General features: G+C 38.0%; 1 protein-coding gene across 7 annotated transcripts in view; it reads left to right on the top strand.

The window, feature by feature from the left end:
- Positions 1-18,571, top strand: part of LOC136886378 (cytoplasmic dynein 2 intermediate chain 2) — a 130,481-nt gene that overhangs the window by 42,932 nt on the left and 68,978 nt on the right. For all 7 annotated transcript variants that reach the window (XM_067159171.2, XM_067159137.2, XM_067159127.2 and 4 more), the window contains one exon: positions 6,578-6,705. In XM_067159171.2, coding sequence (XP_067015272.2) covers positions 6,578-6,705 — 128 coding nt within the window. The remainder of the gene's footprint in view (positions 1-6,577; positions 6,706-18,571) is intronic.

Here is an 18,571-nt window from a genome sequence, read left to right as displayed (position 1 = left end):
TGGTAGGATGAGTTCTGTCAGACTCATGGACTTGTCCCACTCACACCCCTGGTGCGTGACCCACACGGTGATTGAAATCGAGAGGTAATGCTGTTCATCAGCCGAATCACGTGCCAGATGCGTGAGTAAATTACTGTATATTATTTACTGCAGATAATAAACAAATGCATAAAGTATTATTACAAACATAAATATGTGCATATTTACTGTATTATAGAATTTTATGTCACAGTGTCTTTATCCCTACATAACTGCCGAGGTGGTATTTCTTCTGTCAGAGTGCGCCTTAGATTGAGTGGGCCTTGTGATGTTGAAGGAACTGCATTGTCAGCCATCTGAACAAAATATTAAAAAAATGATAATATAAGCATCATAGTGCAGTCAAAAGTGATTACTACAAGTTCTTTCATGTTCCTCATAAATATGATGCATGAATAACAAGTTCAGTCGTTTCACTGAACTTATTGCAGTAGTGAATGTATTTCAAAAGTGGAATCACTTTTAATTCTCTGGAAGTAATAATAAAAAGAAAATTCAGTGTCTTACCTCGCATTAATGTCTTGCTGCTCAAAGATCCCAAAAAGAATGAGGATGTTTGATGAAAACCATGGAGAGGAAATACGCAGGAAAGAAAATACGCATGTGCAAATCTGGCTACGGATGAACCTGCTAGTAGATTGGACTTATGTGGTGTGTGAGATAACAAGAAGAGTCTTTCTTACCATGCAGGAAACCTGTGATTTGTATTTTGTAGCACCTGTGCCATGATGCGCTAGGCATGTGCTCTGCACATACTTGTAAGCTAGCATCACACACACCCAGCGCATGATTCGCACTGAACGTATTAAGATGCCACCGGACTGAGCCAGGATCGAACCTCCAGGTTGGGGTCAGAAGGCCAGCGTCTCAAACCGTCTGAGCCACTCAGCCAGCTATTATTATCTATCTTACGTACTATATGTTTCGTGTAAATAAAATAATAAAATATAAAATTGAGTTAGTTGAAAGAAAATGCGGTTCATATTTTATTGCTGATATGGCGAAGTCCTTGTATTCCTTAAAATTTTAAGTGAATGAAATGAATATTAGATAAATGTGAAATAATTAATTAAAACAATAAAAAGTAATAATGAAAGCAGGTCTTTACCTGTATTCATCTAAGAATACGCCTATGTGCCGTCGATTTGGCCAGGCATTGCACACATACACACAGGCAAACATTTCTTCGTGTCGGGGACCGAAAATGACTTCCTAGGCCGTGGACTTAAAGTGGCTCCTCGACTTGCATTAACTATCTTATGTACATCGCTTAGCGACAGTGAATCTACAGTATGCATTTAATCCTAGTGACAGCACGATGGATTGTCATATCCCAACCCACCTTTTCAGCTGGTTTTTCATTCATAACTCACCAACGTAAGTGGAAATTAAAAATCCAGCTTCAAGGACCTCCTTTCATTTCCCTATGTTAAAAATTTCAGATCTGTGCGTGCCGTAGATTTGTCTGGGCATCGTGTGCATGTGCACTCTCTCTCTCTCTCTCTCTCTCTCTCCCTCATTATCATCATCATTATTATTATTATTATTATTAAATGGACTAAGTGGCTGATATAATTTTTAGTTGATTGGGTTGCACGAGCTTATGGTGAGGTTAACTTTTATCTTATGCAGCTCTCGACGGGTCATGGATACTTCTGGAAATTTCTACACAGAGTAGGTAGAGCGAGTGATTCGGCGTGTATTTATTGCAATGATGTTGATGATCTAGTTCACATATTTTTTGTATGTTATCATTGATCAACACAGAGAAGATGTTTAGAAGCTGAGCAAGGAGAATTGATGCCAGAAACTATTGTGCAGGTGATGATACGAAACCAAGAATCTTTGGATCAGGTAGCAGTATATGTAGAAGGCATCCTGCATCAGAAAAAGAGGGATTTGAATGCTCAAAACTGGCAGTAAAGGAGAAATAAAGGAAGAAGAAACCTGAGGAATTACAAGCACAACACCGCCCGGAAGTAATGCGAGATTGGTTCCGGGCTGGAGATATACGTCATGGGAAAAGGGTGTGTGGGTTTTAGTGAGTAGGAATCTCACTCACTTGTGGAGTGCGGACCCTCACAAGTGTCTAATGAAAGATTTCCCACACTCCCATGTAAAATAATAATAATAATAATAATAATAATATCCAAGTTCCCAAGTGCTTGCAAGTGTCATCCTATACCTACTTATCAAAACAGTTAGTATTTTTATGTATTTGAAAACAGGTTTTTATTTATTTTTACAGAAAATTAAGTATATTTTAGCAAATACATTATGTAGGCCTACCTGGTTATAGGATTTTGGAACGTAATGCTTCCTCAATGTTGTGGGATCAGGGACATCATTTGATGTATATTTCTCCAAAAACTCTTAATAATTTTCTTTTTTTATGACTTTCTTTACCAAATGAACAAAAGTGCTGTATACTAACAATTTTTAACATCTATTATGTGAATAGGAAATTGTTTTAAATTAGGTTAGAACTTAAGTAGATCCATCTTCCCTTTTCACTTCACCATCATACTTAACCCTCCCCACCTATTTTCATTATTTTTATCTTTTTAAATTAGTTTTGTTTTAAGCATAATAAAGGTACTATTTTAAGATGGTTTTTTGAGAGGAAAAAATTCTATGTAATTTCATATGATGTAGCTGAAGATGTTCCTAAGGAATGAAACATGTTCTACAAATAATTAATTTGCTTAAAGCAAATATATAGTATGAAACAGGTGGAAGTTTACTTTTATTGATTTAACGTACAGATAGGTCTTACGGCAATGTTGAGATAGGAAAGGACTAGGAGTGGGAAGGAAACAGCCATGGCCTTAATTACGGTACAGCCCGAGCATTTGCTTGGTGTGAAATGGCAAACCATGGAAAACCATCTTCAGGGCTGCTGACAGTGGGGTTCGAACCTACTATCTCCCGAATGCAAATTCACATCTGTGTGAAGAATTGGGTTTATGAATTTCCTAAGTGGTGTATTTGCTCCTACAAAAGCATCCATATAATAATTATTCTGCGGTGTCTTAGGTGTGGAAGCAGTAAAGGAAAATAAAAATTGGAGATGGGGAAATTATGCCAGGAAATTATATTTTTGAAAAACTATTGAAACATGCAATTAAAGTGAATATAATGTATATTACATGCATGACTAAGCTAAATATTCTTTAAATATGCAATATGAAAGTTTCTTTCCCCAAAAGGCCAAAATATGTAAACATGCATGGAAAAAGTACATTTGAACCAGAAAGTAATGAAATGGGTAATTACTCAGTTTGATCTATTTCCTAAGTTTCTATAAAAACATACATTTCCATACTTTCCCTAGTAATGAAAGTTGAACTACAGTATTCTCAGCTGAAACTTCAGAATGGTATTTTGCAAAAAGTTATTGTCTAAAAAAGATAAGAATTGGTACTTGATATAAACTTTTCATCATAATCATGCTGTCCTTGGTATCTCTCTGTGCCTTCTAAAGATAATCACACCTTACAAACAACTATTCTAAATTATGAACAACTACCTGCCTAAAACTTTATAGATCCTATTTATTGACCTGTCTACAGCAATTGAACATTGATATTGATAGTCAGGAGATAAGACCAACTTGACCAGGACTGGTCAAATGGTGCACAGTATGAAGTGTCAACACAATAAAGCACAGTATCTTGCACATGTGGAATATTTGAGTCTATCTGGGTGTTTCCTCTGCTGTGCAACTGACTTAAATTGGAGGGAGAACCAGCGTGGCTGACCAGCCAACCAGCTGGCAGTCAGCCATGTTATTAGACTGATAGTGACTCCTCAGATTTGGTCTAAGTATCTTATCTCAGTGTTATGTTAACACACGGTCCTTTAAAAAGGACTGAGAGGTGAATTTTTTGTTACTTCTGAAAATAACATTTCTAAATGTTTGTTAAGCCATCGGACTACCCAGTCAACAAAAATTTACATTAGAACACCACTTGCTGTCCACAAGGACAAGGATGAGTTAGATACTTAAGTAGGCGAAGAATATGAAGCTTACAACACACGGCTGTATTCAGCAATCATGACATAACATGTAAAATGAGACAATATTTTGAATGCTTAAAAAAAAAAAAAAAAGAAAGAAAAAATTGCTACAAATATGAACACACATCACAGTGAGAAAATATCACATTGATAGTCAACAAATAAATAGTAAATGATATTTGAGATCTATTTTATTTTTATCTTTCTATTGAATGTTTCCTTGACTAAGGAGTTACAAACAGTTGTAGTAGGAGAATTTAAGAGTGAGACTGGGAGGAACTGTACAAGTAAGAGACCAGTGACCAACACGCATATGGAAGCTTCTCACAGGTACAAAGTTCTTGGGCAGCCATGTAGTGTACATTATGTATTACATGGCAGTGCAGTGAGTGTTATCCATACATCAGATTGATCTTTCTGTGAAGTCCCACAAATGCTTTTTGAGGTTAATTTTGGGTGAGCTCAAAGGCCAGTCAGGCTACTTGAAATCAAAGTAGGACATAATAGTACCAATCATACCTTCATTATCATACAGCAGAAGTCAAAAGTTATTTATTTAAATATGCCCTATTCTTTACTGTACTATCTACCGTTCATTCATGTTATTGAAACCATGAGTATTGTGTTCTTATTGTCAAATATTACTATATGTGCAAGTTTTGTTGAGCATTGGCTTTATGGGGAAGTGGGGACATGGGAGGGAGAAGAGTGCAGCTTTAGCGTTCATTATCACAGTATTGCCAACCAATGAGAGTGAAACAGATGGGGAAAAGTAATAAATTGAGCTTAGTCAGAACAATATTTACTTCAAACATACATTTTTATTTAATACATATAAATGAAAAATAAGGAAATATAAATTAAAATAAATAAAGGCAAATTTAAAGAAGTGCAGTTCTGTAGACATTTGTGCCTCTTGCATGCATTGTGTAGTTCTGAGAAACGTTTGGAATAATGTAAACGAATATAAGTAGCAAATCATAATTATGCCATATAATATTTTATATCTCAAGTTAAATGTGAAGTTCCTAAAATTAATAATAAATCAAGATATGAGGCATACACAAGGTGAGGGGAATTCTGCTACATGTCATATTGAATCCTATGTTTATGAAAATTACAGTAATTGTTTCTTCCAGCATTACACTTCACTCTGCTATATTATTAATTTTCTGGGTTTAGAGCTGCCTAGCTAGGGCAGTAAGGCATACTCAGTTCATCTTTAAGCCCAAGGGTTCAGTTTCCTATTAGGAAGCCGAAACATTTTGAAGCAAGATTTCCGTTTCTAGAGAGGCACCTGGCCTTACGGTTCACTCAGCCTACACTCAGCCTCAGGTTAACTTCTGGGGCAGAGGCGACCAGGCATACAGCTAACTACTCTCTCCCACATAGTGCCGAGGTTGGCTAATATTCTTCCATCTTCCCTTTACACAATTGTGTGAGTACCTTTCCGAGGAAGAGTTTGGACCACCTGAGGTACAGTCGCTCAAGAAAAGAATGAGTGTTTGGCATCAAATAAGTTCCTCGTAGTTACACTTTTCTCAGAAATAATTGAATCTATAATGTCTGTTGTGGATATCCACAGGATTTGTATCTGCATGTGAGGTGTAAATTATATTTTGATAATAATTTAAATTAACTCTGAAAAAATATTAAACACAAACAACATACAATACCACACACTCGTTCTTTTTTGAGTGACTATACATGTGAAATGGGGCTGTCTGGGCGAGGCAGTAAAGGCATGCTCGGATCACCCGAAAGGACTTGAGTTTGATTCGTCGTCAGAAAGTAAAAAAAAAATTTTAGAATCGAGATTTCCACTTCTGGAGGTGCACATGGCCCTGAGGTTCACTCAGTGTACACCAAAAATGAATACCAGGTTAATTTCTTGGGGGCAAAGGTGGCTGGGCTTAAAGCTAACCACTCTACTCCACCACGTGCAGAGGTTACGGATAGTGGAAGCCTTTACCTTTCACCCCTCCAAGGGCCTTCATGGCCTGTACGGAGATGACTTTGCTTTGCTATACATGTGATATGGTTTATAATTAGTGTTGCTTTAGCCTAATCACTATCAAATTCACTTTATCACTTCAAATGAACTACAGAAAAGAAGTGATTAACACCAGCACACAGTGCATCAGCATAAAAAGCATGAAAAGACTGAAAGCTTTGTAGTAAAACCACGAGATGTCAGGATGACCAAAGCACATTTCAATGTTGCTAGCTCCGTATATGATGTTTACCAAATACTACCAAGCAAGGACTAGGGAGCCGAGTGCTCAGGAAAAGGTGTGCGGATAGGATGTACGACTATCATTAGAGTAATGTAAAAAGAAATGATTCATCAAAGCAACATGTATTGTTCCAAGCATATACTTTACTAGATTGGCAATGTCAGTATATTTTTTAATGAACTTGGCTCATTTACCTAGCCATGTCAGGTGATTCTATATTTTGAGTAGCTTGTGTTTGTATTATCTGTGTGAGTTAAAAATCACAAATATCGGCTTTCCAGGCAATGGTGAGCAGCCTCACTTGGAACTCCACTGGTAGTGTTGTAGCACTAGCTTACAGCGAGCTGGAACATGATTCTGATAGCTGGTGTGATCACATGGGCAGTATCCATCTTTTCAACATTGACAGGTAAGGTCTGTTTTTTTAATTGTACTTTTTTTTATAGAGAAGTCATTATGTAACTTATATTAGAGTAATTCTATATCTCTTTTAAACTGTCTGTTAATGTTTGATTATATACACCTTCATTGGGGTTTTCACCCAAGTGGTGAGTCTCAAATACCCAGTGGATGTTTGAAAGTTCACAAAAAAAATTTGTGTAGCTCCAGGAAGGGCATTTGGCTTTAAAAGCCTAACACCAACCCTCAAAATGAACCAGAGTGGCTCCAGTGACCCCAGAAAAACTGTACTTGGGATAAGTAAAAAGAAGTTTTCTCTATACTTACCTGCATTGCTCAGTTCAATATTGTACAAGGGAATGTAGCCAAATCAAAGACATATTTTACTGGTAAGATTAGGGATACAGACATTGGTTGTGTTTACACTGTCTGACAAAAAAAGTTAAGCACCCAGAAGGAGTGGTTGAAAGTCAATGAAACTACAAACCTGGTATGCTGAAAGACCATGTGCCTTTATTGAACTGGTTACAATATGGGATGAAAGAGACATTGCCGTCTGCAGTCACAAGTGCAACGTTCGTGCCAGGTCAGTAGGGTGTCGCACCCCTCTTCTCCCTCTGGCCGCAATGCGTGCCCTTATGCAGTTTGGAATGGTGTCAAACAGCTTTTGCATCCTCTCCTGAGGCAAGTTCGTCCACATTTGTTGCAGCTGTCCTTCCATATCCCGCAGGCTGGTACGGGAACGGAGTCTCCTTTCAATGTCATCCCACACGTGTTCAATGATGGAGAGATCCGGGGATCTTGCTAGTCACGGGAGGACCTCAACATGCTTTACCATAAGGGGTAGGACGTGCAGATGGAGAATGTCTGTGACATATTCCTATGCCGTCAAAGTCTGCCGAAGCACTATTAGAGGTGACCTGAACACATATCCTATGGCTCCTCACACCATGATGCCAGGGATTATGCCTGTGTGCCTTTCCATAATATGGGCAGGATCTGGCCTCTGCTTTCGATGCCGCCAAACATGCATGCGATCATTGGAGGTTATTGAGAAGCGGGGCTCATCACAGAACATGATGCGACTCCAGTCATCTTCTGTCCATGCGTCTCGGGCAAGGCACCACTCCAAACGCAGGCGTTGGTGTTCTGGTGTCAATGGCAACTGATGCATGGGGTAGTAAGATCCCAGTCCGGCGGATGCGAGTCGTCGAGACACTGTGTGGGAACTCAAAGGATGTTTTAGAGTCTCCAGTACATATTCACGGATGGCGGGTGCTGAAGTTATGGGATCCTGCAGTGCTTAGCGCACCATATGATGGTTCTCCCTCGGAATGGTGTTTCTTGGTTGACCCGAACCTGCATGACGTGATTGGGTGCCCTCATGTACCCATTGAGTCCAACATTGGGCCACTGTGCCATCTGAATGGCCCACATGCCTGGCAGTTGCATGATATGACTAACCAGCCTCATGCAGTCCCACAATGCGGCCTCCGTCAAATGTTGTCAGTTGGTGGATAGGCTGTCTAATGCGTCTGCGAGTCATCGCAGGTGCTTCATACTCTACGTAGTTTTCTGTGCATGTCTTGCTTAACTGACTAACTCACAGCAGTTGACTGGTAATAACTTGTCAACAACAGGACGGTGCCATCATGAATGCACTCTGGTGGACGTTTTACACATTACAGATCCTTGTAAATCTAATCATTTTCTCACACACCAGTGGTATGCATGTATACCCAAATGGGATAATATTGGACCACTCCTTCTGGGTGCTTAACTTTTTTTGTCAGGCAGTGTATTATTGAGAAGTAAACAACAAGATTATCAGTCTCTGTTAGCATAATTGAAAGAGAAAGTAGTTCATATTTTTGCTTAAAGTAAAGAGAGGGGCCATAAAAGGTAGGAAACGACTCCCTAGGCTCTGCAATCCAGGTACCACTGGGGTTAAGTATTTACAAGAATTGATCAAGGGAGTAAGGATAGCAAATATAACAAGGGATTCTGGAACAAGTAAGACTCAGCTGCAATTCCTTTATTAGCACACACATTTCACCAGATATGAGTCCTAAGGCCCATTGCATAAACAAAGACATAGAATGATCCTTCATTGATTAAAAGGGTGAGCAACACATTTAATAAGATCATCAAAGTTAGAAGCTAGAAAAGAAGGATTGAGAAGGAAAATAATATACCATGCCGAGAATATGAATGTGGCGATACACAATAATCAGTGTTACTATTTGAAATGGTCATGGCTGCTAGTGATTGAGGGAGCTCTGATGGCTCAGTGATACTTCGTGGACATCCTGCGTCCTCATGTGTTACTTCTCACATGACAGTATCGTGGTGCCGTTTTTCAACAGGACAATGTTCGTCCACACACGACATGTGCCTCTGTGAAGTGTCTGTATGATGTTGAAGTACTCTCGTGGCCAGCAAGATCCCTAGATCCGTGCCTATTAGAACGTGTTGGACCAGCTCGGACATTAACTCCGTCCAAGTGCCAGTATCCAGCTTGCCTCAGGAGAGGATACAATGGCTTTATGATACTCTTCACAACCGAATCAGTGCATGCATCCAGGCCAGAGGGGGTGCAATGTCGTACTGATAAGTTGGCTCGTACTGTCAAGTTCTTTGTAAATTTAACTTGATTTTGTAATCACTGAAATAACATACCCTCTCAACATGTGAAGTTTCATTTCATTTCCTCCTGCCCTTCTGAGTGCTTCAATTGTTTGATGATGCTTGTTGTTTAAAGGGGCCTAACATCGAAGGTCATCGGCCCGCTTCAATTGTTTTGTCAGGCAGTGTGTATAGAAATAAGAGTTTTGTCTGTACATTGCTCAGAATTAAAAATAATTGTATTGCAATTTAAGAATCTTATAAATGATCCACATTGACTTAACAGTACAGAAATATATAAATTAAAATAATTGTATTTCAGTATCGGTCATGTCGGCAGTAAGAAGGAGATGCAATTTTTAATTTTCTGTCATCTGTGTGTATGTGTGTTTTTTAAAAATCATTTATTAACAGCATGCTCCATTACAGAAAGTAATACTACATGCTTGTGTATACATAATGACCGTACTAATTAATACCCTATATACAATTATTTACATATGACTTTTGTCAATATTACATTTAACTGCTATCTCATTGTAAGATGTCAAAATTCATTTTATTTACAAATTTATAAAAACCCTTTAGGTGTTTGTCCACAAGTTCGTATTTCTCCACTGGCCAGTGGCCCACTAACTTTGTAACACTCCTGCATAGTTTATCTCTATCGGAGTTGAGTAATTTACACTCCCAAAGAATATGGTCAACTGTCTGATGATTTGTTTCACCGCACACACATGTAGGGTCATTTGTTATTTTGAACCTAAAGAAGTATTCACCAAATTTTCTGTGGCCTGTTGTCGTAGTTGTCATATCATGACTTAGGTTTAATTTAATTTGCAGTCTACTCCATACATTAGGAAAGTATGCTTTTGTTATTATTCCATTTGTAGTGTTCTCCCACTTGCTCTCCCACAATCGAATGGTTTCCTCCGTTAGGTCTTGTTTGATTGTACCGATAGATGTTCACTCGTAAACCATTTCTAAGTCCAGGTTGTTTGCAGCTTGTTTGGCCAGATGGTCTGCAAGTTTGTTTCCTTCATTGCCAACATGAGCCTTGATCCATGTAAAATGTATGATCCAGTTTGCTTGCTGAAGTAATCGGAAAATACTTTGTATTTCTTTTATCAGTGTATTGTGCTTGCGTTTGTTTTGTAAAAGATCCACGGTTATTTTATTGTCAGTGTGTATTACAGCAGATTTTTCATGTATATTGTCTATGTCCTGTAACTTCTCAAGGGCCTTCAGTACTGCAACTTGCTCAGCCGGATTGTTTGAGCATCTATTATATAATTTGAACCTAAGTTGGTGAGTTAATTCAGAGTTGATATATATAACTATTCCAAACTCGACTCGGTTTTGCTGCCGTATGTGTACATCTAGACTATATACTGTACTTCTTCCTTTTTGTCTTGTATTATTATGTTTTCAGCTGGGTGAGGCCAATTTTTGTAAATTCTTTGTAGAGTCCATTTCAGTGATATCTCTCATGTGTTTAATTCTTCCTTTAATTATATTGTAATTATTTGCAGTTTCCAAAAGTTTAATATTAATTGGAGTCATTCCAGCTAGTATACATAATGCTTCATGTGACGTCATTTTGAAGGCTTTCGTAACTTTAATATATATATTGTGCCCTGACAGCAATCCCTGTGACCATTTTGTAAATTTAAATTCTGTATCTCAGTGTTGGGTTAGGCCGCGGCGAAGCAATGCAGTCGGAGATCCATGAAGGCTCCACTCAAGGGACGTGCAAGTCCGACGAGTTGGGTCACAGGTTAATTAAGTGGACTGTTATCATCGTGGTTTTAAACGTAGAATATATTCATCATTCCTGCCTAAATTACGTGAATATTCCGCAATAGAGTATTAAGAGATCGAGAATATTGGCATATTCGTTAAGATACATTGACCATCATTTAATCATATCTTAAATTAAATAACTAACCTAGTGTTCCTACGCTACTTTAAATAAGAACTCCGTAAAATGTTTTATTTATGGAAGGATTTCCCGTTTAATGATTTTAAAATAACTTCAGATGTATCAATTACATTAAGAGCAAATTATCGGCAACACAAACGAATATAAGAAGGAAATATTATGTTAACTTGAAAATAAACACCTAACTTCAGGCTCTTGTTACAAATAAATTATAACATCATGAATCGAAAAAAATAAAAGAGACAAAGTGTCCCTCTGCTGAAGGCTTACAGTGAAAGATCAGTTATCAACCTCGCGTTTTTTTAAAAATAAATCACTGGGAATTATAGAATCGTCCACTTCAGAATGCTATTTTCTACCCAAATATCTCATAATATTCCGTCATTTCTCTTTTAAAAATCACCGCATTAAATGTCGGTATCTGTCTATCTAGCAACTTGAAAAATACCGTTATTCTAACTTCATAAAATCACCATAAATGCAATAGAAATGTTTGAAAGACACAGGATCGTAACATAATATGACATCCATCAAAAACATGCACTTTAAAGACAGACTCGATCCTCCCGTACATTTATCGGCGACTGCACCTAGATAAATGACATCAAATGACATTGCAACGCCTACAATTAAGCTTGTCTAACTACGTTGATTCTGCGCCTCCGGATACCACTGCGACGTTTGACCTGGAATAACTACATCAGCACTAAGCGTCAACTCAAATGATCTACAAAATCCAACTAGCAAAGAAATGATTTACTTACCATAGAAGATCATATTTCCTTTACGACATGTCCTCAATATCTTTACGTTACCGATTATCTTGCGAAGATCCTAAACATCCCTTTAATATCGTGCGCTCTGGTCAATCTTGTATTTAAATAGGATAAATGTGACGACCAACTACTAGTGTTCGTGAGTGCAACATCCTATAACATTATTCTAAAATACGGCCTCGTACCTAAATAAATTATTCATCACGACAACAACAAAATTCACGCATGACTAACATAGTTCCTACCGTCAATTCCATCATCAGGACATTCACATAACATCATCATAAAATTCGCAATCCTAATGACACGTCTATAATCATCACATCTCTCTATCCACGTAAATACTTTCAAAGATCCTACCGTAACCAACATCTTATTACATCGCACAACTCGTCATGCACAGCGAATTCACAATACTAAAGAACAATCTATTCAGGCAATTACGTAAAATTACTAAATACGTTGCCGCATTAACACCATATCACCACAATAGTATCACACTTCTATTATCAAAACACTGTATTTCCACACAAGCACATAACATTTTGAAGACCACAGAATCGCACGTCGCAAAATACCGAGCTCCTCCGAGGTATTCTGAGCTACAAGTTAAATTAGCGTTCCATACCCTAACATCATTACGGTACCAATAACATCCATGTCGAAAAATCTTTCGTAAAACCTTGCTAGCAAACATTAAGGAAATCTTACACAGCCATCGCATATCATCACAACGTAGACTAGCTCACCGCACTAGATGTAACGATCATAAATTTTACAACGCAATGTCCAACAAATAACGGTCGCTTTCAAGTTAAAATTGTTCATGTCAAATCGACAACAAAATAAATACTACTCTACAACTACAGTAAGCAATTACGTGGCGGAATATATAAGATATTCAAGTACTCATCCTGGGTTATTGCTCCACGACGGTGTCACCTTCCGAGTTCAGCTCTCACTCAATTACATTATCAAGTATTGTCCTTCACATTTCTGGTCAGATCCTTTGAGGTCCCTCTATTTTAGTTGTTCATGTTGATACGTGCATTCATTCCATCTGAATAATTAATTGCTGACGGTTCCATATTACCTGAAACTCAGAGATATCAATTAGAACAAGGTCATACACCTTAATACAATTTTAACAGTTCAAGTGATACACTTGCCTTTTCATACAATAACAAGATATCTTGTTTTACAATATTATGTGTTTATGATATGCCAATATCTCTCTAATATTTCCTTTCAGTACAATCTTTTCCCTATGAATTCTTGCTTCCGATCTTTCTGAGTTGCAGATTGAGAGAGTGTCAACTTCTTCAGAGACAAAACAGATTCTACCACCACATAATAATTGCAGACGGTTTGCTTTTCAGAATTCTTCTCAGCTTCTAGCTCCCATATGTTCTTGACAATTGGAAACATTTGACACATAATGCAAGACGATCTCGTACAAATCAGCTGTATTAGCAAAGGAACTTGTTTAATAATTGCCGCCTCGTATTTAGGTTAGTAATCGACAGTTTCTTTTCTTCATCTCGATCGTCGGATCGTGCGAGACTAGATGTACAAGGTATGGCCCTCTCATATGAAATTATTGTTTACATATTTCATGGCCCTCAGTAACATTCTGTCATAGATATTCTGCCGTTCATGCATTTCGGAAACTTTACTTGAAGGATACGTATTATTCATATAATCCTGCCCTATGTTTCACGATGTTTAACTTTCTACTAATATTTCCGAGATACCACGGGGTTTAGAGCTTGTTATCAATCCGCTGATATCTTCAATTCGGCGATGCCGTTCACGTAATTAGACAAATCAACTGCCTTCTAATTCATCTGGAGGTGTGATAACCGGACATAAGATTTCATTGACATTATTTCTCGACATAAACTTCCAATGTGTTCACCAATCTCATCCTGACATACATTGGAAGGTTATATTCCTCCTCTACTCAAAAATGAAATTTCGTATGAAAGGAGAAATTTCATGTTCATGCCAGATCTAATCTTAATTCTCTTCTTCAATGAAATCTTCTCTTATCAAGTCTGAAATGAACGAAAAATAACTCTGGTCTTGAGATACTGTTATACCATATCCTGCCTTCCAATCTTGTTTGGACTTCATCATTCGTCATCTGATTCGTCGGTCAGCGAATAAACATCCCAAGCGTCTCCGTTTCTTTCGTCTTCCACGATGATATTGACTTCCTCCTCTTCAACGATCGGGAAACTGTACTGTTTAAGACTTGAAGCATTGAAAATAGCAATGTTGTTGGACTCCAAACTCTGTATTTTATATGCGTTATTGCCCAACGCTTCAATAACTTTGAACGGCCCGATGTACAAATGTGCAAACTTGGAATAGAATTTTTCCGTAGGACAAGACACGGCTGGTTTTCTTACAAGCATTGTTATACCTTTTCAGCAGATTCTCAATTATCCCTTGCTGTTCAGGATTTCCTCCTATTCCACTGTCGATTGTCTGACCACACACAGCATCTTCCGTGTCATATCTGTCTATTATCTTCTCGGCAACATGTGCAGCTTCATTTATTGAAATGTTCATGGTTTTCTGTAGCTCACTCGTTTCCTTGTTTTCTATTCTAGCTGTGATATCCTGTCCTCTTTCACCGTCACATCTGATCCTTATTTCTTCTTTCTTTAAATCAATTACTATGTTGTTTTCCCTGATAAAATCTGATCCAATAATTATATTGGATTTTATCCATGACTACAAATGGATGTTCCATTAAATTTCCTCCAATCTCTATCGGCAAATAAGTTTGTAACTTGCATTTCGTGACCCTGTCTGGAATTATGCCCTTGATTTTCATGTTAGCAATCGGAATTACAGGCAAGTGTGCTTTGTTTTGTAACTCTGAGAATAATAACTTGGAGATGATACTTATACTCGCTCCAGTATCCAATAATGACAATACTCGAATATCCAATATTGTGATGTAAATAACGGGTAGTCCTCTCTTTAATTTTGTTCCTTCTGGTCGACCGTCTTCGTGCAACAATTCCTCGGGTTCAAATTCCCACGATTCGATTCCTGCTATGACCCATTCGTGTTGCCTATAATTTGGATTTAACTTACTAATTCTATTATTTATTACTGATTCCAAAACGGAGTTTTTTTTTTTCACCCCGTCATTGCCTTGATTATTCTTGTCAAATGGTGTGGCTGCGGGATTTAACGTTTTATCAGCGCTTTCTTTTCTTTGCTCTTGCTGATACAATAGACTAGTCGCGCCCACGCAATCAGCGTTCATATCTTGATTCAATATCGCACGTTCCCATTGCTTGCATTCTTGCTGCTTTCTTAATTCGCTAAGATATCTCTCTCTTTCTTTGTTTATCTCCTCGTCCTGTCGAGTATCTGACTGTCTTGAATTTTCCCGATACCTGTTCCTGCGGTACGGCCATTTATCTCTGTTCCGACTCCACCTTGTGTTTCTGTAATACCTAGGATATCTCCGCTCTTCGTTCCGAAACGGTGTCCACTTCTGGCGCGTCTTGTCGCTCTTCTCATCCCTATGTTCCACTCTTCTGTAGGTTTCATTCGTCCTAGGTCTATCTCCTTGACCGTGACTATTGTATCCCTGGTTCCTTTCTACATCTTCATCTCCTGCTGGTGTCACAACATTTACCGTCGGATCGACGTGCCTTACTATGCGGCTATTAGTATGTGTTGTCGTGCCGTCAATTTGCCGAAGTATCGACTCCGCTTGCACGGCTGATTGAATGTTTGCTGCCGTCAATAATCTCTGTATATCCGCAGGAAACTGTTTGATTATTGCTCGTACCATTTCCGTCTCTGTAGGTGGAGAATCAAGCTCTTTCAAACGATGAAATTGCATCGTGAAGTACTCGGCAAACCTACTCGGTCCTGTTAAAGAATATTTCTTTGAGTATAGATCGAGTCTGATTCCTTGCTGAACGTCGATCCCCCAGAATTTGTCCAAGAAAGCTTGTTTAAAGCCTGCATAATCCTCAAAAACGTAGCGAAAAGCCTTAAACCAAATGAGTGGTGCACCCTCTAGGTGTTTCTCCACTGTTTTTAACTGACGCTCCGTAGTTACCTTTGCTTCCCTAAAGTATTCCTCAATCTCTCTTAGGAAACCACGAGGAGTCATACTGGATCCTATATTTCCGTTAAATTTCTTAGGCCTATCTTCATAAGTGCGTATAATGTTAACAATTTGGGTTCCACTTCCTGTATGAATTGTCCCGTTGTCATTAATATCAACGCAAAGCTGAGGTATCTCAAATTGACTGTTTACTTCAGTCTTCCTTCCATCCTCAATTATCGTCTGTCGGTCGTTCAACGACGATACCAAATTCCTATTTGTTTCGTTTTCAATCCTCAGATTCTGTACGTCCTTTTGAATAGCATTTAAATCGTCTTTTAATCCTTTTATTTGCTGATTCATCAAAGCTTTATTCTCTTCAGATTCTTCCGTCATCAAATTGAATCTGTCATTGATCTGTTCTCTTGCTTGGGTTATCTCTTTCCGTATATTCTCATTGGTGATATTGACTTCATCCGATACCTTCTTGAGTTTTCCATCCCAATTATTATCAGACTCTTTTATCTTCTCCTGCATCACATCTACTTCTTCTTTGAGCTCTTTAAGATCATGGTCGACTTGAACTCGCAACTCTTGGATGCTTGACTTAAAATCATCCTTCAATTCTTCGAATTTTTCTTGAAAATTCCTCTTATTCTCATTCATCGCCGCATTCACTTCTTCTTTTAAATTTAATACTTCTCCTTGTACCTCAGCGACTTTCGATCCTAATGATACAATCTTTTCTTGCATCACCTTCATGTTTTCTTGCACCATATCGGTGATTCTGTCAAAAGTTCCTTGCATTTTCTCCCGCGATTCGTGGATTTCTGCTCTAGTAGTATTCTCTGATTCCTGGATTTTCCTCTCCGTATTTTCTTGTGCTTCCTGAATCTTTTTCTCATTACTTTCTTGTGCCTCCTGAATTTTCTTTTCTGTATTTTCTTGCGCTTCCTGAATTCTCTTTTCTGTACTTTCTTGCGATTCTCGCACTTCTTGAATCCTTTTCTCAGTACTTTCTTGCGATTCCTGCATTTTATTCATTTTTCCAGCGAGCTCCTCCAATAACAGTTTTACTTGAGCAAGAGACGCCATCGTAACTTCCTATATCGTTCCTTATCAAGAATATATCACCCTCAATCTCACTCTAGTCCTTATCCAGTGTTTCCACAACACCTATACCTGCCTAGCACCTCACAAATTAGATTCAATAAATGAACGTATGGGTCTCTCCGGATCTGACCCGAAATATGACGGACATCCAATAATAAGTGACACGGAACAACCTATTGCTCTATCCGAGTTAAATGACTCATTATCCCGATTAACAAGAGCTGAAACTCTACGGAAAATCCTTCCATAATGTCATAAAATGAAACTAAGTAAAATCGTAGTACAGATTAACGGCCAAATCCTTCCAATATTACTTATAAAATATACGGTTAAATAAATATTTCAAACATCCTTCACCAACAACGTTGTAAATTCAATGTTCTCTGATTACCAATGTCTTTTCGAGTTTTCCTTTCTTTAATGAAATAATCTCTACTCTGTTCTCTTCATCACGAATTCCACTGATAAGCATTAAACGATGATGTATACAGCTCAAGTCCTCTGCCAAGCGATAAGTAATTCGACTCTAGTCGTTCGGTAATAAAATGATTCAACTCTGGCCCCACAGTTGGGTGTCAAGTAAAATTATATCCTATATGTGCCCTGACAGCAATCCCTGTGACCATTTTGTAAATTTAAATTCTGTATCTCAGTGTTGGGTTAGGCCGCGGCGAAGCAATGCAGTCGGAGATCCATGAAGGCTCCACTCAAGGGACGTGCAAGTCCGACGAGTTGGGTCACAGGTTAATTAAGTGGACTGTTATCATCGTGGTTTTAAACGTAGAATATATTCATCATTCCTGCCTAAATTACGTGAATATTCCGCAATAGAGTATTAAGAGATCGAGAATATTGGCATATTCGTTAAGATACATTGACCATCATTTAATCATATCTTAAATTAAATAACTAACCTAGTGTTCCTACGCTACTTTAAATAAGAACTCCGTAAAATGTTTTATTTATGGAAGGATTTCCCGTTTAATGATTTTAAAATAACTTCAGATGTATCAATTACATTAAGAGCAAATTATCGGCAACACAAACGAATATAAGAAGGAAATATTATGTTAACTTGAAAATAAACACCTAACTTCAGGCTCTTGTTACAAATAAATTATAACATCATGAATCGAAAAAAATAAAAGAGACAAAGTGTCCCTCTGCTGAAGGCTTACAGTGAAAGATCAGTTATCAACCTCGCGTTTTTTTAAAAATAAATCACTGGGAATTATAGAATCGTCCACTTCAGAATGCTATTTTCTACCCAAATATCTCATAATATTCCGTCATTTCTCTTTTAAAAATCACCGCATTAAATGTCGGTATCTGTCTA

The sequence above is a fragment of the Anabrus simplex genome, chromosome 1 (genome assembly GCF_040414725.1).
Source record: "Anabrus simplex isolate iqAnaSimp1 chromosome 1, ASM4041472v1, whole genome shotgun sequence".
In the NCBI taxonomy this organism is placed as follows: domain Eukaryota; kingdom Metazoa; phylum Arthropoda; class Insecta; order Orthoptera; family Tettigoniidae; genus Anabrus; species Anabrus simplex.
The sequence above is the reverse complement of the archived record's forward strand: the minus strand, read 5'-3'. Positions and strand labels throughout refer to the sequence as shown.